Source organism: Gopherus evgoodei, chromosome 7 (genome assembly GCF_007399415.2).
Source record: "Gopherus evgoodei ecotype Sinaloan lineage chromosome 7, rGopEvg1_v1.p, whole genome shotgun sequence".
In the NCBI taxonomy this organism is placed as follows: domain Eukaryota; kingdom Metazoa; phylum Chordata; order Testudines; family Testudinidae; genus Gopherus; species Gopherus evgoodei.
In genome coordinates this window covers 4407853-4432161 of record NC_044328.1, presented here as the reverse complement: position 1 = coordinate 4432161, position 24309 = coordinate 4407853, and the positions used below count along the sequence as shown (strand labels likewise).

Below are 24309 nucleotides of genomic sequence, written 5' to 3'. Positions count from 1 at the left end.
CTTAGGAGCGATCACAGTGGATTAATCAGTGTCGCCCACCCAGGCCTAGCTTCTAACAACCCAGAGAACAGCCTTTTCCTGCCCTCTGCCCCACCCTGCACTAACTCCGTCCTGCAGCCTCTGCCATGCATGGGAAGGCCCGTGATGGGTGGAAGAGCAGTTCCAGGGCCATCTGCCAGCTGGACCGTCCCTGGCCGTGCAGCTGAGCAGCCTGGAAACCGCAGAGGTCCTAGGGCAGCGTGGAGGCTCAAGGCCTCTGCTGGGAAAGCGAATTCCCTCCAGATCCAAGCAGATCGCCTGGGGTGTATGGGGCCTCAACTCTGTCCCAGAGCAACCAACTCCACCAGCGAGGGGAGCTGTCTCCAGGGCCCGTTCAGGCCTTGGTTCCTCAGCCGAGCCTACCCGCCGAGGGGCCAGATCCCTCCGCAATCACCGGCTTGAGACACCACTCCCCCCCGGGTCAGTTTCACCCAAAAGGCTTTGCTGACATGGGTTGGCCCAGAGCCAGCGAGCTAGAGCTGAAAGGCTCCACCTGCCCCCTGCTCTGCCTGAGCCCCCCAGGGGGGTGGCCTGCCATGCCATGGGGCCATCAAGAGGAGGGGGGCGGATGCTACAGATTTTCCCCCACACAAAATATTAACCTCAATCTCCCCTCTCCTGTGGATTTCGGCACACCCCCCCCCCCCCGGCCATCCCTATATAAGGGTCTCACACATCTGGGTTCCATGCCCTGCCCAAGGAGGCGCTGGCATCCTGCTTGGCTTGGAGTGTATTAAGATAGTTCCTTCCCCCACCCTCCCAACACCCCCCCACCCACACTCCTTCCTCTTCCATGGCGCTGGGGGAGAGCAGCGAGAACCCCCAATAGCCTGATGGAGCTGGGGACAGGCAGAGAGGCTGCGTGGACCAGCAACGAAAAGCTCTTGTACCAAATGACTTTCCCCCACTTCCCCAACCAGGGCTGCCTGGCTGGCACCTGAGGAAAAAGGCACAGAGAGACGAACCTAGCCCCCCAGCGTCTGAGCAGGGTGCCCCCTCCTCCGCCACGAGGGCAGCCCCACATCAGCCCCTTTGCTCCCCACACCCTCACTTAGCCACGGCTTCACTTGGGGGTCCACTCTGGGCACTGACTCCCTTTCCCTCCCCCAAGATCCTAATGAATCCGGATGATCAGCAGCTCCGGGAGACCTCCCAGCAGCATCGGGCCCCTGCTGGACCCCCAAGCAATGCAGCTCTAGGGTGACTGCCCTGGCCCCAAGCAGAGAGTTAACTCCATGACAGCTGGACCTCTGTCCCCCTAACCCCAGCACGCCCAGCACAACCGAGCCGCAGGCGCCTCGAGGACGGAAAGCGATGCCTGGGCAGCCCCCGGCATGGGAGGACTGGCTCATGCCCTGCTGCCGCGTGAGACCCTGCCTTGGTCGAAGGACGCGGGCACAAGGGAGGGAAAAGCACCAGCTACCTCGACCAGCCGCTTGTCCGACTCCAGCTTGTAGAGCTGCTCCTCGATGTCCTGCTCCCGTTCCTCCAGGCGGTCCTGCTGCTTCATCAGCATCTTCTGCAAGAGAACAGGGGGCAAGCGGCCGTTAGACACTGGGGAGAGTTGCAGGGGCACGCGAGGGAGGAGAGTCGCAAGCGGGATCAGCGTTACACATCACCGGGGCGGCTGAGGTGGCGTGCCGGGTCAACCGTTCAGGGGTCTGAAATTCCCCAGAGCAGCCTGATCTACAAGGTCCCATCCTAAGCACCTCTCTCCAGCTAGCAGGCAGCATCCGTCCCTGATTTGCGGCCTCTCATTAGTGCCAGTCTTTGCCTGGTTGGCTTTCTGGGGGTAGCAATGACGATGGGGAGGGTCTTACAGAGCGAGAGAGACGGTCCCGCCTCCTCCCTCATGGGGGACTTTATATTGGTTCTTTCTTGGTGGCTTTAGTGAACTGATCTGGAACTGATCAGTGGCTTTAGTGGAAGTGGAACTGATCAGTGGAGCCTTTCAGCTCTAGCTCGCTGGCTCTGGGCCAACCCATGTCAGCAAAGCCTTTTGGGTGGCTTTAGTGAACTGATCCTCTAGGCTGAAGGACTGTTTGTGCCTGGAAACCCCCTTGGAACAGCCGTCCTGAGGGTCGGGTTTGAAAGGTCAGCGTTCCCTCTCCACGCAGCGAGCCTGGCCACCGTGGGGTCCAACCTGTTTCTGTTTAGGACCCTGCATTTCGGCTCCCCGCTACGAGCGACACTGCCCAGCCCTGTCAGAAGGACAACGACCATCACAATTACCCCAGCGGGCCGACACTGACTGGGTTTGGTGGGGCAGACGCTCTGGCACCCCAGCAGGAGGTCTGGGGTTCCGGCTGGCCTGGAGGAAACAGCACACCGTTATAATCTGAGGGGGGCTGGGTCTAGCTGTATGCTGGCTCCACTCACAGCTGCCTCCCTGGATACGCAAAGATATCCACTTATCTCTCCACTGTCCCTCCCAGACCTTCAGAGAATCATAGGGCTGTAGTGCATTCCCGGGGTCTCCCATACGAGTCCCCTTTGCCACAGCTGCTTCCTATAGGACCACCAGGTCCGGCTGCAAAGAAGTGTTCACGCAGTCGGAAGGGGCTACCAAAAGTAACAGCGTAAACAAGACGAATGGAGAAAAAAGTGCATCCCATCTGCTCCCCATCCATTCTCCTCCCTCTGTCCCGTGCAGCCCCACTTCCCCATTACTCAGGGACAGGGTTTGTGTCTAAGCAACCAAGTAAAGAACCAGGGAATAGTAATACTGGCAATAAATTTAACAGGCTGGCTGAGCATGTTGTAGCCTTCTCTAATGGCTGGTAAGGATAAGAGCCTACTACACCAGCAGCTGACGGAGTTACTCCTTTAGCTTTACAGGTAGAAGCCGATGCATAGGTACAGAAGTATGCAAGTTCAATCCCCGCTCATGACTCCCAGTACAGGCTGTTACCTATATATGGATCTTATTACTACTGAGTTACACTTCTAAAGACCTTTCCCTACATGGGGAGGATCCCAAAGTGCTGTGTAAAAGAAAGGTTACTCTCATTGGATACACTAGGAACTGAGGCAAAGAGAGATATCCAAGGTCACAGAGCGAGGCAGTGGAAGAATAGGTAACGAGTGCCAGATCTCTTGACCTCCAGTCCAAATCCCTATATCCCCCAATTCTCTTAGGGGTGATGACAGAAGGAAATATTTATAGTATCGCCTCGCTGATCTGAGTGAAATGTGCAGTGTATAGGAACGAGGCAGTATCCCTTTTAATAGCTTGTGAGCCCTCTAGTGACGCTCACTGTGTTCTGTGCTGTAGACGCTACCAGAAACCAGTCAGAACAGCCATGTGTCTGTCCCAAGGCCTCACGTGTTCATGTATATTTAGTAAACATGGTTATCTGGGATCTAATTGTGGTCCCTTCACATTGTTTCTGTTGTGTACAGAGTGAAAGACACAAGATGGGCGATAGGAAGGTAATTCAGATAAACAGCGTTTCAGATGTGTCCCAAAAGATGGGAGAAAGTGACCTCATTTCTGATACACGTGTTTTTTGGATAACAAAGATTCAGCTAAACCAAGTGTGCGAAATCCTACTCCCACCACAAGGTGGGTTTTTGGCTGGGGGAGTGAAATATCATGATACGTTTTCCAGGCTGATCACCATCAAGGTGGAATCTGTGGCTGGGCTGGTACAGTTCCCCGTTGATTAAAAACGGGGTTTCAGGCTCCTTCGGTGAGAGAGGAAGCACTGGAGACAGCGCACCTGGAGAGAAGGTCTGTCCTTGAGAATTCAGGGATGAGAGAGGAAAGATCATTTTAAATGCTGCCCCGCAAGCAACTTCTATTTTCTAACAGGGGGAATCTTGTTCTGGGAAGAGGACAGTGTATTTTCCAGCTTCAGCCAGATGGAAGAGACACACACGCCCACGCCCTAAAAGACAGAATAAATTAGAAATCCAAAAATGGCTACGACCATATGAGTCATCTGCTAAACAGCTTGGCTCGGAGGCCCGGCATCCCTGCCAGAAGGCCAGCGAAGAGCCACCGGTATAGGATCAGCACTGGGCAACTCCAGTTGCTACGTCAGGGGCGCCCTACTTGTAACACACACACACACACACACACACACACACACACACACACACACACACACACACACACACACTTCTCAGACATTTGCCCTTAATTCGTCCTGCATTAATCCTATCAGAAAAAGCCGCTGGGCTCCTAACACCGAGGCAGAAGGGAGAGGTCGTTGGGAAACGAACCAGTTGGACATGGCACAGCAATGGGGACATGGAGGGAAATGGCAGCAAAGACCAATTTTGAGGGGATTATTGCTAATATAAACCAGCGCTCAGGGATTTATAATCAAGTAATTAATTCCTGGTCTAAGCAGGGGGAGGGAGGGTGGGAGAGAGGCGGTGGATGGAGTTGCCACGATTAACTGCACCACAGGGAGAGGCTGAAGCCTTCAACTTAATTCGTAAGCAAGAATTTGGAGCCTCCTCGTTCCTTGTTTTTCTGAAGGTCTGGGGCACCTGCAGCCTCATTAACACTTGGGTAAGTCAGGCACTAGTAGACAAGGGGGGCCTCTTGGGTTTCTTCGTCTCCAGCCTCGGTCCCTTAAAGAGATACTGACGGGTCAAAGTGGCCCTGAATCTCGGCTCTGGATCAAACCGGCAGCCCCCAGCGGGTCTGTAGGCAGCCCCCACTCTGCTCTCCTGGGTGGGGCGGGGCACGAGGACCTGAGGGGGAAGCCTGACTGGATGTGCAATGAACAGGAAGGGGGTGTATGCATCAGGAACAGCGGAAGCACCCTAAAAATGTGGGGGGGTGCCCCTCCTTCACCACCCCTTCTGCCTGAGCCCCCGCTCCCTATTCCCCGAGGCCCCACCCTGTCCCTTCTTCCCCAGCTGACCCTTCCCCTGAGGCCCTGCCCCCTGCCTCTTTCCCCCAAGAATCCCCCTGCTCGTTCCTCTCCACCCCCTCCCCCCAGCACTTGCTCTTATGGCCATGCCCTTCCCATTTTAAAAGTGGGGAGACCATGGCTCTCTGGCCCCCCCCGTTCTGGTGCCCCTGGTGTGTGTGTGTCTCTAGGTGGTTGAAAGAAACTGGTGTTGGAGGCTGTGGGTGTATATACACACACACACACACACACACACACACACACACACACACACTCTTACAGCATTAATATTTATATTGCAGTAGCACTGATTGGCCACCAGGGAGAGCAGGGCCCTGCTGTGTTAGGTGCTGTACATATGCAGTGAGCGCCCCCGCCCTGAAGAACTCACCATCTCAACAGCCAGGCCATGTGGGAAGGGAAGTGGAGGTACAGGGAGGGGACATGACCTGCCTAGGGTCACACGTGTCAGTGGTGGAGCTGGGAACAGAGCCCCAGTCCCCTGACAGTGCGATACACTGGGCTTCACTGCCCCCCTCATCACTCCCCTCTACTGGGTGGAATAAGAACTTCCCCCTTCTGAGTCAGGCCTTGAAAAAGCCCAAGTACAATTACTAACCACACAGGACGGTTTGAGGCACCAGCTACGATTAATCCTGGCTCCCCAGTGTAGCAGTGTCCGTGACCCAGTCTACCACTGCTCAGTCTGGGCCAGACCTCTCCCTCCTCCTGCAAACCACAGAACCATGCAGCTCTGGAGCCTGCGAGGGCCCGTTCCTTGGAGCCTGCATTGAGTGGTGTTTAAGGTCAGGCTTGACAAAGACCTGGCTGGGATGATTTAGTTGGGGATTGGTCCTGCTTTGAGCAGGGGGTGGGACTAGATGCCCTTCAGAGGTCCCTTCCAACCCTGATATTCTATGATTCTATGAGTGCAGCTTGGCCAGATCCCAGGGTAAAGCCCCCTAGGTTTGGACAGACGGACCAGTTAGCTGTGACCTATCCCAAGACAAATAAAGAGGACGTGCGTTTAAACACAGAGAGACTTTGGATCAGAGCCCTGGTGAAGGCCTGCTCAGGAGTCAGGGTCACTATTCTGGATGTAAAGGCCTCTAAGGCGCTTACACTCCGGAAGACAATAGCTGGCGTTTCCCCACTTGGCCACTGACTGATGGGAAAGTTACAAGCGGCAGCTCGGTCCTTTAGCCGTGTTAACTAGAACCATATTCTGCACTGCACAAGGCACACACAGGTCCTTGCTTAGCCTCCCTGCTTGGACTCATTCGCACTGTACCAAAGAGTGCCACCGACCAGCGTCACCCAGAGGACTCCAAGACTTCCAAGAAAACAGCTCCATCCTGATGCTTGCTTACTGCCAGCCACATCGATAGCTCCCACTCCACACCCAGAACAAGCGTCCGACTATTGGGAAGAACTGGGAATAGCCACAAAAGGAGATGGGGGTTTCCAGCAGGGTCCATTTCAAAGCAGGAAGGCATGTGGCATTTCTTTCCGAAACAACACGGCCCACCTGGAGCGGCATACCTCACAGCGGACAACGGGCATTGACAAGCTGTCTGAGTCCCCCGGTCCCAAGCCAAGCAACCGTTTGCCACTGACATAAGCCAACTATCTTCATCAAATGCAAGATCTGTCCAAAGGACCCTGATGATTTTTGTGGGTCACTTCTTCCCTGATGACTGGCTCCTGGTTCTCCTCAATCAACACACAGGGAACCAGCCGGAGAGCTGGCCCCCTCTGCATCTGCTCACAAGGTTACCTCACTGCTTGAAAAGATTTCTTTACCTTTGGGATATCCTTGGGAAGTCAGATCTAACCATGAATCACCACTGTCCAAGCCAGGAGTTGACAAAATTTGCCATGTCTCCAGCTTCCCCTCAGAGGAAAAACATCACTTCTCAGGGACTTCCCAGAAAGCCGAGCGCTTCATGAAACCTCTACAAAAAGCCACTACTGCCTCTGCAGCAGAAAGGCAGCCATGGAAACAGGAGTGACACAAGCTTCTCTGGAACGCTAAAGAACGCCCAGGACAATCTCCGGCACAGCTCCTGCTTGCACGCCCGTTCCGATCCCCGGCCTCAAGCTGCACACCGCATAACCCAGGCCGTTCCCACAGCCGCACAACGGCGCAGCAGCCTGATGAAAAGCCTTTCGTGAGGCCACCATACCAGCCTGTCAGAGCAAGGAAGGAAGTGGACGGCCCCATTCAATTCTCCTTCAGTGGCCCACGTAACGGACATTCTGTAACAAGACATGCGTCGCGCTGCAAAGAACTCCAGCCACGCAGCAAGAGGAATACATTGAGGGAGACGTCTCTCCACAACCAGAGCCCCTAACTCCGATGACTCCTGAGAGTCCAGAACCCTGTAGATCTCCGTGGTGACTGATCAATGTGGCCTGGTCATCGACTCTGTGGGACAGTAGGATTTTTTTTTTTTTTTAAATATAAAAATAGTGGGTGAAATCCTGGCTCCATGGAACTCAATGGGAACTTTGCCACTGGTGTCAAAGCATCTGGGTTCCTAGCAAGGAGTAATTAAACCAGAGTTGGTCATCTGATTGCCCGTGAGTTTTAAATGTGGGAGGGGTGCAGTGCCATTAGCAATCCATTCCAGGGAGGCCCACCCAGACCTTGTGCAGCACAGGTTGGTTTTCTCATGCTGCAGGCAACTGACCCATGAAGCTCTGGGGGCTGTGTCCACTCAGCAGCCTCGATGCAGAATCCCGTCCACATTCCCGGCTCCTGAGCCCTGGTTCTTCTCCCACACTCCAGCTCCATCATAAGCGCCCACACACATCCTGCAGCAGGCCCCCCGGAGCCTGCAGGAAAAGTTCCCGCTGACCTCAACGGGACTCTCCATTCCAACGTGAGAATGGGGCCCGGAGCAGGTCTACTGGCTCACAGTTGTTAGCACTGTGCAGCAATGCAAAAGTTCTGGGTTCGATTCTCAGCCCAAGCCTCTGGAAAGGCCAGACCAACACTCTAAGCACTTAGTGTCTCTCCTGTCCTGTGGCAGCTTATTTAACCGCAATCTATCTATACCTCCTTTCAACCCTTCCATGCAGTGCTGCCAACTCTCGTGATTCCACTACAAGCCCCATAATATGTGGTGTTTCCTCTAAAGCCCCAGCTCCTGGAATCCTGTGATTACATGAGAATCTCTGCTCACTTGCTTGCTTGAAGTTCCCAGGCCTCACTGGTGCAGAGAAAAGCTGGAAAATGTGTCAGAAGTATGATCTAAAGATTCAGACATCAGAAGACCAATAAAAGAATCTGAGATTTATGATGGTTTGATACAGCTCATGATTCAGAAGCCAATCTCTGATTTGGGGGAGGGTCCTGACTCATGATTTTGAATGCTTGAGGGCACAATGGGATAAGAGGTATTTGCACCCACAGCAACTAGTTCCGATAATAAAAAAGATAGGCAGAAACCACCCCTTGCTGTATTGATGACAGCAATTTCCTTTCTCTGTAGTATGGACTGAGTTCTTTAGGTATTTTGAAAAGGAAAATATATCCCTGTCCTCTCCCCCAACTTCCTCCCAAACAGGTATTTCTGAATTCGGAATGATCTGCTCCCCTCAGCTCAGCAGGGTTCACCACTTAACCAGTGATCCCCCCAAGATTTGCAGCAAAATCTCACAGTTCACGCCTGACTTTCCTGTAGGGACAACCTGAGCCCCTTTGCATTGGTTTGATGTCTGGATATCTGTTTGCATTTCCCAAAGTCTAAGAAACCTTATGCCCTCTCTCTGAGAAATGGGATGGTGCAGCCATTTTCTGGGATGGCAGCTGACCAATTTATTCCATTTAAAAAACATAAAAACAAAACCCCAACCCCTTATCCTTAAAAAGCAATAATCCCCACCCCAGTTTACACTGCCCCACAACGTGAATTTTGAGGAACAAAATGTACAAGAGATAAAATGAAGATTATGAATTTCCTTTTTGTTTCAGGGTAAAGAGTTGGAGTTGGTTTTTTTTAAATTTAAGTCTTCCCCTGTGGTGTTGTGAACCCAAGTACAAGGACATGAAGCTAGTAGCCTAAGAAAACAAAAAGTGAAACTGCACAGAAACACTGAGAAAAACTGACTGGTCCAGTTTCACCGCTGCAGCCAAGTGAAATGCAAAAAGAGAATCAACAGCATCCTTGGTGAAAAGTGGATCTGTTTGTTTAGACTCTTTGAGGTTTAGTAATTCACGGTGCTGTCAGTAACACAGGGAAGAAGTCTTATTTTATATGCAAATTCTGACAGTGTCTTATTAATAAATAACATTACTAGCCCCAGAAATCCCCACAAGTAAGGAGATGCTGCCCCAACACTGAACACAGTCCGAGTCCTGCAAGGTGCTGGAGGAACTGGGTGCTGAGCACATAGGAAGCAGGGCGCTCAGCACCTGGAAGGACTGGCCCCCACTGTGCGGAGTCTATTGTTTGCTCGGTGCATAGTTACCCCAGCAGTAACTGGTTCCTTAGCAGCCGGCGATACATTGGTTCACAGGCGGAAAACGGAAGCAGTTCCACCATCGGAGCACAATGGACTTCTGAATGGAGGGAAATACTGTTTTACTTCCTCCGAGTAGCCTGCCAGTGGGGACCCCAAATGAATCGGAGCCTGGGCTGAGTGGACGTACTACAACCCCCAGCAGCACAGCACTCCCCACCTGCCTGTTCCATTAGCGTCACAAATCATCCCCCCCAAAAAAGTAGCTGTATGGTTAGCTTCAATCCAACCGTGATAAGGGAAGGATGGGATCATGCTCTGCAAGTATATGAAGGCCACAAACACCAAGCTGTTATTAAAGGTAACTGGAGGAAAGAAAACCCAGGTTAATTATCAGAGAATCTACGTTGGTCTAGGCTGGGTGAACATCTGGGAATGTTTATTCGGGTTAGTGGTGTTCTGGTCCCCTGCGATCATGAACAGGAGCAAAATTTTCTTTGCGGGAAGTGCAAGGACCCTAAGCGCTAAGGACCCTGTGATGGCTTGACAAAGCCCTGGCTGGGATGATTTAGTTGGTGTTGGTCCTGCTTTGAGCAGGGGGTTGGACTAGATACCTCCTGAGGTCCCTTCCAACCCTGAGAGTCTATGATTCTAAGTCACCACCAGCAGCTTGCAAGCAGCTCCCAGGCAGAGCTCCACTGATGCAAACTGATCGCCGGGTCGTTTAGACCGACGGATACACTGGTAAGGATTGAGGCCTGGGAGCGGGGAACTGGTGAGCAGGAAGGAGAGGCTGCACTTGCTGCGAAAACAGCTAATTCTAATTGCAGGGCACACGCGCGGAAGAGGCTCGGCACTTCCTGAAAACCAGGCTCCTTTCAGGGCATGTCTACACTGCGACAAAAAAACACCCCACAGTAGTGAGGCTCAGCACCTGCCAACTGATTTGGGCTTGCATCACAGGGCTAAACATAGCCGTGTTGACGTTCCTGCTTGGGCTGGAGCCTGGGCCCCGAGACCCATCCACCCCTTGCCAGGTTTCAGAGCCCGGACTCCAGACTGAGCCCAAACGTCTACACTGCAACTTTTAGTGTCATAGCACGAGCCACACAAGCCCCAGTCAGTGACCCGGGTTCTGAGACTCGCTTTCACGGGTTTTTTGCAGTGTAGATGTACCCCATGATGTCTCAAATCGGGCACCCCAAAAACACAGGGACCTTAAAGTGCTAATCCGTTTTGAAAATTTCAGCTAAACTCTCTTATCTATACATGTCCAGAGCACAGTGAGCGCACGGGAGCTGGAATCCTGCAAAGGTGCCGAGGGGAGTTAGGTGCGCAAATCTCACTGAACGGCAATAGGATTTGCCTATAAAAATTCCAGCCATCACTACACACACACATACACACACACAGATCAAGGCCCCATGGTGCTGGGCACAATACATACACAGACCTGGGAGGAGGTGGTTTTGGTACTAGGGACTAAAACTTATATACCTATATAATTTCTACAGAGTTTCCAGACAGAAGGGAAAACAAACAAACAAGGTGTTCTAGGTAAAGAGAGCAAGGCAGGGCTGTTATCTGCATTTGACAGATGGGAACTGAGGGCCAGAGACACTCAAATGACTCATCCAAGGTCACAGAGGAAGCTCATTGCAGTACAGGAAGGAATTGAACCAGGGTCTCCCATGGCTAGGCGAATGCCCTAACCACTAGGCCATACTTTCTGCAGCTGGCCACTTGTACACAGTGTTTCCACCCAATCCGTTCGACAGTGATCCTGCGACTGTCCTACTTTCAAGCGTTGAACAGTGCTGAGCCCTGGTCAGCGCTTAGCAGATAATAATCGATGCCCCCAGCAGCACCCCACAGCCCTGCCTGGAAGCCGCCATGGCTAACCCGAGGTGACAGCCCAGCCTGCGATAGTTCAGTGTCTGAGCTGTACCCACAGCAGAAGCTGAAAACAACGTGCTCAAATCCCACTCTCACGGAAGCCGATGGCCAAGCTCCTATGGAATTCTGTGGGAGTGGGTCCCACCCCAGGCTGTCCTTGGAAAGCTGCTTTTTCCTGCTCTCTGGATCACAAAAGCGAGAATTCCCGTGCACACCCTTTCCCTTGAAAACAAAGGGGATCAGCCTCCTAGCAGGGAGCCCTTCCGTGCTTTTGTAGCGGCCCAGACTAAATTCACACTTGCAAGTGAATCTGCCACACGATCCACCCCAGTGAAGCACCCTCCTCCAAAAAGCTTTGTCTGGCTGAGGTTCTTCCATGGCACCTCTTGCCGAGATCTCTGCATCGCATCAGACCAGCGACCATCAGTGAGAAGGGGGTTCTGTCCGTTTCCAAGGAAGGCTTGGTTAAGTCCTTACTAACAGACCACTAAAGCAGCATTTTAAACCTTTACATTTCGCTGCACACTGGTTCTGCCTTTCATTGACCTTTTTGCTCCTTCATTGAGCTCGGGGCAGTGCACAATCAGAGGGACCCCCGTTTCTTTTTGACTCTAGTGAGTTTCGCTCACCCGTTCTCACGCTGCAGCAGAAGTCTGGGCTGCAAATGCCACAAGGTCATTTGAAATCCCCCCCCAAACACACACACACACACAAAAAAGCTTTGGCTAGCTAGTTTGCATGCTGTGACCGCTGCTAGCCACACTGATCAGAATCATTTTGCTGTCCTCCTGTGCCTCACCCTGTCTGTTGGTTATTTCTCTCACCTCTTGTAATGTACGAGGACCATCCTTTTGTTATCTGTGCACAGCGCCTTGCACAAGGAAGGCAAGACGGGGTCTCTCGAGGCGACCATTAATGCAAACAATAAACAATATGCTTTCACTGAACCACGAATAACACTTACATTCTGATCAGCGTGTATTACAGTATTTGTTTTAAATACCCAAAAACTTTTTTTTTTTTTTTAAATCTACCCCACCAGACACTGTCCCTTTAAGCACAACTGGCTAGCTAGTCCAGTTCTCTCACTGTACAGCGGGCAAGTGCTGTCGGGCTTTGATCTCTCTCTCTCCTCGCTCTGGCTCTCCCCTTGCAGCCAAATTACAGCGCTGAGCGCCCGAGTGAATAAGGACATTGTTTGCAACAACCGGAAAGACAGAGCTGAGGGAAAGACACGGGGGCGGTAGGGGTGGGAAGGTAAGGATGCAGCAAGAGCAAAGAGGTCACAAACGGTGCAACAACTCCAGACACCTTAAATCGTCCAGAGGTAAAACGGTATCCGGGCCCCACATTGAGACCAGAGTCCTGCACGGCGGTCCTGTGGGAAAGCTGATCCTGGCTGTCCCAGCATCCCAGCATAGCAGTGGGGTTAAGTCACTAGCTCTGAATTTTAGAACACAATGAACTAGAGACACATCGCAGGCACCCCCCCCGCCCCCTCCCCTCAGGCTGCATACAACACTGGACTCCTCCCTCCATGGTTGCTAACATCCTCCTTTTCAGCCCGCGCCACAAAAAAAGTGAATTTCCAATGAGAAACGCGTTCGTAACTATGGCGACCCCTTCCCATCCAGGGGAGGGCTACTGTGCTCCAGCCTGTAAACAAGCAACAGACTTTATACAGAGATGGCTCAGCCACCACTAAAATGCAGCCATCTCTGGGGTGGACCACGATGGCTGTTTAACAGCATGCTGCAGCCCGAGTGCAATTTAAGACAGGAATTGACGAACAGCGTACCCATTTGAAACCACAGAAGGAATTTTAGGGGGGAGGGGTGGAAGTAAACACTAGGGCTGGAATTTGGCAGGGCACTGGGCTGAACACCCCACCTACTGCAGAAACTTTAAATGACAAAGCGTTTAGGGTCCCGATACAGAAGACAGGGTCTCCTTCCTTAGTACTGTGCTGGGGAATTGCTCCAGTACTGCGGGAGGAGGAGATCAGTGACCCTGAAACCCCTTCGTGCCTCTCATTCAAATCCTATGCAAGCCCAGCCCCACTTAGTTCATCAGATGCGATGCGCTCACAGCCCGAGGTGATGTCTCTGTACAAACAGCCTCGTGGACAGAAGGAGCACTGCGTTGCCTTTAACACAGCGAAATCAGAGTGCAGAACTTAGCTGCTTCCTGGCTCTGAGGCCGTGAACTCCTTGGGCAAACCTTGGGACCCCACCTGTCCCCATCTGAAACAACCCCGGCCTCCGAAGGGATGAAACACGCTAAGCTCTGGATGAGTGCCTACGACTGACGCAAACAGAGAGGCACTGGCCCTTTAATTATCTCTCCAACCCCCAGGAGACTGACTGTAGGCAGGAAGGAAATGTTTTCTGGGTTTCATCTTACACAAATTTACAGTAACCAGCAGTCAACAGAGGAGGTCTTGGGCGAGCTGAACGCCTCTCCTCCCCCCCAGCTAGCGAAACACATATCTCATCTATTTTCAGGTCTGGCCAGTCTCATGCTACTTCCGGGTGGATCCAAATCTCGGGCCAAGTTCCACCAACGCTACGGGGAGAAGGGGAAAATATGCACAACGCCCGCAAGGGCTGAATGTCACCCTGGGAGGGAGAAAATGCAAAAATGGTCTTGAGAACTTACCACCCCCACTCAGCTACACCTCAAGATCACTCTTGCAGTTGGATTTCAAAGAAGCCTGTCTTGTTTTGCAAACCATTACGGATGCACCAAAACCACACTGCTTGCACCTATCGGTTCTTCCTGTCAGTCCAGCCTTTTATAAGGAAATCAGGTGTCATTTTAGGGGAGCCCTGTGGCCTGTGATATAGAGGAATTCAGACTCCACAATCACAGTGGTTACCTTCTAGCTTTGCAATCTATTCAGTTGCATTTTGGCTTTTGGTGTTTGCAAGTTCAGTGATTTGACAAAGGTGCCTCGTATTTCTGTGGACAGCCTTGTAACAAATCCAGGAAACGCTTCACAGAGGCCACTGGGCTGAATACAGCTGGGCCACATGGAACTTCACACTCCTAGCAGGGACAGAACTCAGATCCTTCTGCTCCAAAACGACAGGCCTTGCCGACTTGAACTAAAGGAAAATCTCCCCTAGCACCGAACTGTATAGGGCCCATGACACACAGAGAAGCCATTTGGTTTAAGATCCTTGAACAGAATAAGTTATGTAACCGCAAAACTACTTCTAAGTGGAATTTGAATATGATTCCCCAAATGATTATACCTTGTTGGTGTAGCTATGTTGGTCCCAGGATATTACAGAGCCAAGGTGGAGGAGGAAATATTTTTTACTGGACCATCTTCTGTTGGTGAGAGAGACAAGCTTTAAAGCTTCCACAGAGCTCTTCTTCAGGTCTGAAATATGTGTTCACTCCTTACGCTAAACAATCTTTCCCACCTTGTCTTTAGCTGTGACACTCAGTATGTTTCCCAGCCCCGAAGATGAGCTCTGTGTAAGTTCAAACGCTTGTTTCTCTCACCAACAGAAGTTGGTCTAATAAAAGATATCACCTCACCCACCTTGTCTCCCCAAATGGTTGCAGCTTTTATTGACTTCTATGTTTGGGGGTTATGCACAGAGCCCTCTTGCAGATCTGCCACAATTTAAAAAAAACCAGATATATGGGCACTGAAATTCCACGGTTAGCGCCAATGTGTTTGAAACCAGCATGTTGGGTGGTGAAGTCCTGACCAAATGCCTGCCTGGGGCAGCGTCTGTCACCTTCCCAAATAACCACCTTCAGTTGGCTCTAGCGCCTCATCGGAGGATCTCAAAGCACTGGACAAACATTTAATCAAACCTCACAACACCCCTGTGAGCTGGAGCCCCCTTCGACATGTGGGAAACTAACGCACGGAGAGCGGAAGTGACCTGTTTAAAATTCACACAGGAAGCGAGCCCAGGAGTCCAGCCACGCTCTCCCCTCCCCAGTATGCTATTGCTTGTATATTTCAGTCCACTTCCAGTCCTTCCTTGGAGTCAGGACTCACAACCATAGCGGGACATGGAGCAAGCTCAGCTCTTGGCCCCAAACAACCCCCTGGCCGTGACGGATGTCGTGAGATGCTACTTGGACAACACCTGCAGTCAAGCTCCGCCCTCATTTGCACCTGTCCACACAGAGTGTAATTTTGAAGAGACACATGGAAGGAACCCAGTGGGAGGATGTCGGGCGGGAAAGGGCTGAGAGCCTGTTTACTGTCACCGCCTGCTGCTGAAATATCGCACAGCTCTGGGCAGAGCAATCTGAATCTGTGTTGCAGCAGCAGTGACTTCATGTCCTTAATGGTACATCCCCTTTTCCCCCATCCCATCAGATTACCTCTCGCAGGCCGAGTGGGAAGAGGAGGGGGACATGGATGCCCGCAGGATCCTTCTTACCACTGGCTAGTTTTGGAGAGAGGTGCATCATGTTTCCGGTTTCTTTATTTTGTCAGCCAGGTGGCCCTCCAGCCATACCCTGCGAAAAAGCCCCCATGCAGCAGCACTGCAGAGGTGAGCATGTCTCTCTCTCACACCCCTTCCACTGCTCGGTACTTCCGGATGCTCAGCACCAGCACCCCTGCTCAGGAGACACTGCAGGCTAGCTCCCTATTCTCCTTGGGAGAGCTCGGGGGGTGAGGGGAGGAGAGGAGGAAATTAGAGGACACCATGAGGTCTGGATTGAGGTTCACCTGCAGAACTGGGGGCAAGGAGGGCTTGCACTGTACTGGGCTCCAACCCAGCTTGGTATGAAACAGAAGGGGCAGGGGAATAGCTCAGCGGTTTGAGTACTAGCCTGCTAAACCCAGCATTGTGAGTTCAATCCTTGAGGGGCCATTAGGGATCTGGGGCAAAATCAGTACTTGGTCCTGCTAGTGAAGGCAGGGGGCTGGACTCGATGAACTCTCAGGGTCCCTTCCAGCTCTGAGATAGGTAGATCTCCATATATTGAGTTATGTGCCTGGGTTCCCTCCAGAGTTCTCCACCGCCCACCCCGTTTCCAGTCACTGCTCCCTGCTGTTTCCAACCACTCCCTTCCATGCGCACACATCACTAAAGCAAAAAGCCCCACTGCACCCAGTCAATCATGCTCTGTTCCCCAGCACAGCTGACAGCGAGGGGGATAGTCATTGGTCACAGCTCCCCACACTCGCTTCGACATGCCAGAGAGCTCATCAGACTTTCTAACGAACTTCAGGGGCAGCCTTCCCAACACACGGTCTGGATTCACCATGAGGGTGGAGAATTGCTGCATGGGGGGGGGGGGGCGGTGTCTGTGCATCACTCCAGCCCTACCCGGAAATCTACCCCCTACAAAGCCAAACACACACAGGCAGAGCATCCAGTGACTGGTGAAAACTAGATAAATTCATGGAGATTAAGTCCATTAATGGCTATCAGCCAGGATGGGTAAGGAATGGTGTCCCTAGCCTCTGTTTGTCAGAGGGTGGAGATGGATGGCAGGAGAGAGATCACTTGATCATTACCTGTTAGGTTCACTCCCTCTGGGGCCACTGTTGTAGACAGGATACTGGGCTGGAAGGACCTTTGGTCTGACACAGTCTGGCCGTTCTTATGAGAAACTCCCCCTCCCTCTGTCTAGATGCTGCCTCCCTCCTCCCGCCACGGACACCATGTGCAAAATGGCTCAGAGCAGGGCAACAAAGGGCCCAGCAAACACTGATTAGTCCCACCCATAAACAGGGAGCAAGGAACAGCAAACACAGGCAGAACAAGCAAGAGGAGCTCCTTTTCCCCCAGCCTGGGAAAGCCAATTCGCAGAGGGTCAAGGAGTCAAATGCTGTGGCTGGATAATTTTATGGGCCATAATGTTCAAGTCATGCATGGAGAGATCAAGGTAATTAAATTTCATGCTTCAGGAGGCTGAGGTCAGGAAGAAATTCCCCACCCTCTCTGTGTGCACAGTGCCGTCCAATCATGGTGGCCTCCCTCTGAAGCATCACACACTGGCCCCATGGTCGGGTTGGCCAAGTGTTCCTCTGGAAGATCTTCCAAGGTACTGAGGCACCTAACTTCCACTGAAACCAATGGGATTTAGGAGCCTAAATACCACTGGGCCTGCCTGCCTCCCTTGTGTTGCGGCTCCATCCACATCACAGCCCACAGCTGCAGGAGAAGCCCCTTCTCTCTCCCCTCTTACCCTGACGCTGCAGTCGCAGAAAGAGACAAGCCACATTTCCCATGGGGCGGGGGGCCTGCGAGTGCCCTCTGCTGAACTCACTTCCTGGGCGCCGGTACCGCAGCGGGGGGCCCACCTGGCAAGAGTCCTGCCCGTTTCAATGGCCCCACAAATTGGCCCATTTTCTTTAGAGACACTTCCAGGCTGCCATGGGGAAAACGTCCCCTCTTGGAATCATGTGAGCCAGGGACCTCTGCTGGGTCCTCAGCAGCATTGTTATGGGTCACCCCTCTGGGGTGGTGAGTGCCTGAGACAGGAAAGCCACAGTCAGCGGTTTCCAGGGGGAGACAATGCAAATGATTGTGACTGCACACCGAGGCGGATAATTTGATCCTTTCCCGGCTCTCCCCCAGGCTGCCACCCCCTCAAGCAGGCAAAGCCTTCCTCCAACCGCTGCAGACCAGTGCATGCTGCCAGGCATGTCCTTAGCTGGCCAGGGTCCTTTGCCAGAGTAGGAAGGAGAGGGGGAGAGAGAGAGAGAAAAAGGGGTTAGGAAAGATAAACAGGAGGGGAGAAAAGTGGAAGAGCAGAAAGCTCCTGGCGGGAGTGAATGCAGGAGGATCCCTCCCCCACACCCAGTGCTTCCCCCCACCCCTGTTCCCCCTCGCCACAGATAAGGTGGGGACAGTGGGTTTATCCTGGTCACATTGGTGATCTCCCTGTTCCATCCAGGAGCTCCTTCCCTCAGTCCCAGCACTATACCGTGGGGCTGAGCACAGAGCCGCAGGCAGGGATCTGCAAAGGGGAACCAAACAAGCATGGTAACATCAGTGTGAACCCCTCGTGCAGAGACACTGCACCAGCACGATTCACCCCAGTCCAGGGTAACTATTGCCTAGAGTCACAGCCCGAGGACTAACTCACGTGCGACGGACAGGACAAATATTGCTGTGGTTAGAAGACAGATTGGACAGGGAGAGGACGTCACAGCTCCATCTTGGGCCAGCCAGACACACCTCCCCTTCTAACTGCCTGCCCTTCCTCAGCACTAGCTGAGAACGCTTTTCCTTTCTCATCAGGCTGCTCCCCCCCCCCCGACAGACTCATTAGAAGATGACACAGTCGAGGTTCTGCACATAATCCAGGGACAGATGCTTTATACGCATCAAAATACTCCGCAGAGCAGAGGGCTCCTGCATTGGCCACTAGACTAACAGGAACGTGGCAGAAGGCGAAGGCTGGCTGGATGTTGAACGGGGGAGGCAGTGTGGCCTAATGGATAATGAACAGGCTAAGGAGTCTGGAGACCTGGATTCAATTCCCAGCTTGCTACTGACCAGATGTGTGACCTACAGATGGCAACTGATTTGCTCTGTTTCCCTTCCCACCTTTTGGGTCCCACGTTTAGGTTTGGACATGCTCTCCGAAGCAAGGACGGTCTCTCACCATATTTGCACAGCTCAAGGTGCTACCGTCATGCAAATAATAATGCTAAAGCAGTGGTCACATGGCAGTGAGAGGATGTGCTGTCTCCAGGTCTACAGAGAGGTTCTTCTAGTGACCTCGGCTGATTTTCGATCTGCAATCAACTTACATTTTTGCCCTGGCAGAATTCCAAAACCCTGAACACCCTGAATACTAATGGTTAGCTCTGCCGCACGGCAACAATGCAAGAGACCGCACTGCTCTCAGAGTGAAAAATAACGCGGATTTCGTAACCGGGATAGTTCACAACAGCCGCAGATTTTGTTGGTTTTTTTAATGCTGCATCAGGCATCGTGGACTGATGAGTTCTGTGCAGGGATCCGGGTTTCACCTACACATGCTCTCACATTCAGTCACAGTCCCATGGTCCAGCAGAGAGAGAGGGAGTCTCTCTCTGTAATTTGCCCTCAATTGATATTGGGGGGGAGGGAGGGAATATCCCTCTTTATAAATCCTGATGATTAACAAGGAAAAATTCCCCCTTTCTGGACCACGGGGAGCTGGGAAGGAAACTGATCAATATTGACATTTCCCAACAAGGATCAGCCTCCTGACTGTAATTACACAACAAGCAGCAAAGTCTCTCTAAGGGCATAACGACATCCCCAGCCATAAACTTCCTAAGGGGCAGGCCCCACCACATCAAATCAGAGACAGCCACTTTCACTTGCCCAGTCACCATGGCAACAGGATGGAGAAACCCCCTTTCGGGGAAGGAGGGAGGGGAAAGAGGTCAGCAGCTCCCAGTCAACATGGCCTCATCAGCATAAGGACCCCCAAGTGCGGCCTCTGGCCCAGCGAGCGGATGAATGGCTAACAGTCGCCCACGCTGCCCAGGCTCCTGTCTGCTCTAAAGCAAAGGGGATGAGAAAGATGACAGGCCAGCGAAACCGCCACCTCCCTACAGAAAGCACGGCTGCGAAGGGCAATCTAGAGGCTATACGGCCCAAGGCAAGATCCAAACCATTACGGGTACATAACACCCAGGTGACCTGCCCCCAACTGCTCATCATCCTTGGTCTTTTTGCAGCAACCCTTGGCTCTTCTACAGCTGCCTTTCACCGGCGGATCTCAAAGCGCTTTGCAAAGGGGGTGGTAACAACTGTCTCCCTTTGGTTGATAAGGGCACAGGGTTCATTTTTAGGTCCTTTTATAATTCTGGGGGCGGAGCTTGACTGGGATGTAGGCTCCTGAAACGTCACAGAAAGGAGGCGGCAGGGCCTGCATAGAACTCAACCCTGTATCCACGGTGTTGTGTCTTCCTCCCCCCCCCCCCCGCATCTAACTGCTGGAACATGGGTTTAAAGCCACAGAGAGACCCCTTTCCTGACCCCGGAAGCACAGCCCCTCCGAATGCATGGTGCTCAGCACTGGTGGGGCTCCAGTGCACGGCCCCGCACCCCGCTCGCTTCCTTGGCTCATTGTTTTCTCTCTTGTGCTTTTTAACTATTAAGAGTTGTATTGATTTTCAGCAAAACAGCAATGCCAGGTTGGGGTGGTGGGGGCAGCGCACAGGAGAGAAAGTGGAGGGGTAGCAGAAAGGAAATCTGGCCAGGAAGCAGACAGAGAGAGGCTGAAAAGCCAGAGGAAAAAGAACAAGCCAGCCATGCTGTGGAAGAGGGATTTATTCCTACAGTCAGTGCACGCCCAGGTAGCACAGAAATGATGATTTATAACATGTATTGTGGCAGCAGCAGGGAACGCCAGTCACGGACCAGGTGCTATACCAACAGCCAACAGGACAGGGGCTGAAGCCAGCAGCTGGTATTTGCAAACGAGCCTATGGGAGTCAGGCACCAAATCCCTCGGACTTTGAAAGTCCTGGCCAGAGCCCTTTACAACAATCAAGAACGAACTGGGGGTGAAGTCCTGCCCTCACTAACAATGGGAAAACTCCCATTGACTTCCCGTCCCTGGATTTTCCCTAATTGTTGCACAAGCAGCTGATCTCTCCTGGTGGGGCCAACCCAGGGAAACAATGTGACCCCAAAGCCAGCAGCTGATCTCTCCTGCTGGCTTGAACATAATCAGCGGATGCCTGGAAGTCCTGGGTTCTAGTCCCAGCTGTGCCACCAACTCATTGTGCAACCTTGGGCGGCTCACCTAACTCCTCAGGTGCCACCACATGTCCCCAGCTCTAAAATAGGAGATTGCTGCTTAACTGCCCCAATATTGCTAACAACTTCTGGGAGTTGGGTGCCTTGAATCTCTCCCCTTTGTGACGCTGGCGAGGTTACGGTATAAATGAGCCAGAGATGAGCATGACCCCCTGAACTGAGAGGAGCTTTGAACCCAAACCCTTCTCAGAGCCCAGCAGCGAAGGCTGGTAGCAGAGAGAGATGCTGGGCTGTTGCTTGAAGCCGGCGCTACACAGCCAGCTATCAAACTTCCGACATCTGTTGGCTGGCTGGTCGTGCTCCCAGCTTCGCTTCGGGTCCCTTCCTCCTCTGCGGAAGCAGGCGAGCCTCTCCTCTCCCCAACTCCATTCCATCCCCTGCCAAGCCCAGGCAGATCCGCTCTGTACTTTAGAAGATCTAAACTAGGTCACACTGTGGCTTGCCCCGTTGCCGAGTGGTGCTGCCAGCGCCCCCCCCCCATGCACTGTGCTCTCCAAGCCATCTCCTCTGGCATGAGGTGGTTCTGCTAATGCATGCAGGCTGGGGCGTGGGGCCAGATCGGAGGCAGCAGAGAGAGGCCCTGCTGGATTTCCAGAGGGCAGGGTAACCAATAACCAGGCAGGCTCTCAGAGGGACAGGAACTCAGGAAATCCTGCACAACCCAACGACCTGGTACTCAGAAGGGAAAGCGGCAGATATCCCCACCCAGCTGCTAAGAGGCTGCGAGGCCAGTGTGGGAATGTAATCAGCCGTCCTCTCCACGACTGCAAAGGGCAGGCCAAGATTCAGGGAGCTCCCACACGGAAAAACTAGGTAGCACAGATAGCAATTGGCCAAAAGGAACCACAGGGTCTGCCTGTGTCCGGCAGCCTCAGTAAAGAAACCCCCTTTCGCTGGGCTACAGCCAAATCCTGTGTCTGCTTCATGGGGGTGCAGAGTGGAACCTGTGGGGCCTCTCTCAGTTTATTTTTTACTGTGAAGCAAAACACTTTGGTTTCAGTGGTGAGCAAGCTGCCACTTCCCTCCAGTTCACAACAGGCATCGCGATCCAACAGGAGCCTCCAAGTGCCTGACACAGCTACTCCTCAGCTGCCAATCCCACCCCCAGCTCCACCAAGCCGCGGTTGTCTGGTCTCCGAAGGCAATGCAAAACCGCATTAGAGCCCAGTCCATTTCCTGGTGGGCAGACAGCGTGCAGAACTGGGGACATGCAACGGTTGAATCATCCACACTGCAAAGCTGCCTTCCTTTATTTCCAGTCTAGACTAGGCAAGCAGGCTCCGAGGAGCGTGAGAGGGGAAAAGACCTTGAAATTCTCTGGGGAGTTTGAACTCCTCTTCTTGTATCCCAGCAACTCCACCTCCCTAACACACTCACTGTATCAATGGTGGATAAGCACAACAGCCAAATGATTTTGCTAAAAGGTTGAGCAGTGAAATAATCACTTGTGTTGGCATTAGGCTTCAGAGTTAACACCACAACTAGATGTGTGCAAGGTGTGACTTCTCAGAGCTGTTTCAGGCTGCCTGCAGACATCACAGCATTGGTTACATTCAGATCATCTTCACACTCCTAATGGTTAGAGACCTGACCTTTATTTTCCCCTATGAAAATCTAGATTCTGCAGTCAAATTCTTCAACACTGTGTGAATTCCACAGCCATGAAATCCTGGAAAAAACAGGCTGTGCTGGCTACAGCGCAGGAAAAATAAATTAGAGAGAGCAATAGGTGGTTTTGTGGCTCAGACCACAGGAAGGAAGAATCAGGAGATCTGGCTAACCTCAAGCAAATCAATTCACTTCTCGGGGCCTCAGTTTCCCTATTTCTCGGATGTGTGAAAAAGGGTTAATTAGGGTTTCTTGAGTGCTTTGAGAGCTTCAGATGGAAAGCGTGATAGACAGTAATATCTCCGCCTTTAAAATGCTTCATGTTATTTCGCTCTGTGCCGTTCAGTGAGCAGAGAACTCTGGTCCTCCACTGCATTCAGTCACTAACCGCGGCAAACACACCCTCACCCCCTTTCTTACTGGGGGAAATTCATCATTGCCAGAACTCCTGTGTCCCTCCAGTCTGAGACCACACAACAATCTGCACACAGGGACTGAGATAGCACCAGGGGAAGACCATGTCCTCAAGATCCTTGGGGAGCTTTGATCCGGAGTGTTTTCAAAGAGGAACACGGTACATATCTAGCCTACTGCTGCACTGCTTCCCTCACCTGTTCCGGAACACAAGGGGAGATCTTTTTAAGAAAGCACGAATGGGTTTAATGCTCGTCAGAGGGGGAGAACCCCCTACCTCCAGCTTGAGCCAGATGTAGCAGAGACGAGTGCTATGGGAGATCAAACCCGCTCTGATGACCTCTCCCACCCCCCCAAAATGTTCTGCCCGTACACCTCAAACTGGTCTTGCAACAGCCCATTTCCCAGCCCTGGACTCTACACACACAGCACTGCCAGTGCCCCTCAATTGCAATTCGCCTCCACCATTTCTCCTCCCCTTCCCTGCTCTGCCCATGCCCCTCAATCCCAGTCCTGGGCTCCACCTCACCACCTGCCTGCCCCTCAAGCCCAATCTGGCTAGTCCAGTCCAGGGCTCTCCTCCCACCCCCACGGCTCTGCTGATGCCCCTCAATCCCGACCCAGAGCCGCCACAGCTATCCCAGCCCCGGGTCTCGGTCTGCCAGTTGTGTGGGGGGTTTATGATTTCAACTGAGATGGGATCATCTCAATCCATCTTTATCTGTTACCTAAGCCTGACAGGCTCCCTCTCCTGCACCCCCTATCTGCTCTCATTCTTATTCTAACAATGGGATGAAAAAATCCTTATGTTTTGCCTGCACCTCCAGCTGATGATACACTGGCACCTCTAGGAAACAGAGCAGGCAACAAAAAATGGCCCACTTGTCTCAGTCCTGACATGGAAGACACTGCTCCAGGGGTGAGTGTGCGGTTCGGTCTCCATTCAGTCCTCGATTGCCCTCGGCCAAGGCCAGCAACAAGGGGACTAGTTGCTGTCCACTGTGGTGGGCGTTTTGCCCTTCACTGGGAATTGGGTTGAGACCACCCAGCAGGACAAGAGAGTAACAACTTTTAGTTGTCTCTACAGTCTGGGTCTGAAGTGCCCACTCTTCACTATCCAGCCCCTCTTGCCCTGTTTTAAGTAAATTGATTTTTAAACTCAATCTAGTTAAACTGATGCAAAACCCTAATATAGATGCACATGGTGGTTTTACCCTCATGCAAAGAGATTTAAATTGTGTCAGTAAGTTACCAATTTT

General features: G+C 52.4%; 1 protein-coding gene across 1 annotated transcript in view; it reads right to left on the bottom strand.

Annotated features, from left to right (window-relative positions):
• Positions 1 to 24309, bottom strand: part of TRIM8 (tripartite motif containing 8) — a 54969-nt gene that overhangs the window by 8081 nt on the left and 22579 nt on the right. The window contains exon 2 of the mRNA XM_030570900.1: positions 1463 to 1558. Within this exon, the coding sequence (XP_030426760.1) occupies positions 1463 to 1558 (96 nt within the window). The remainder of the gene's footprint in view (positions 1 to 1462; positions 1559 to 24309) is intronic.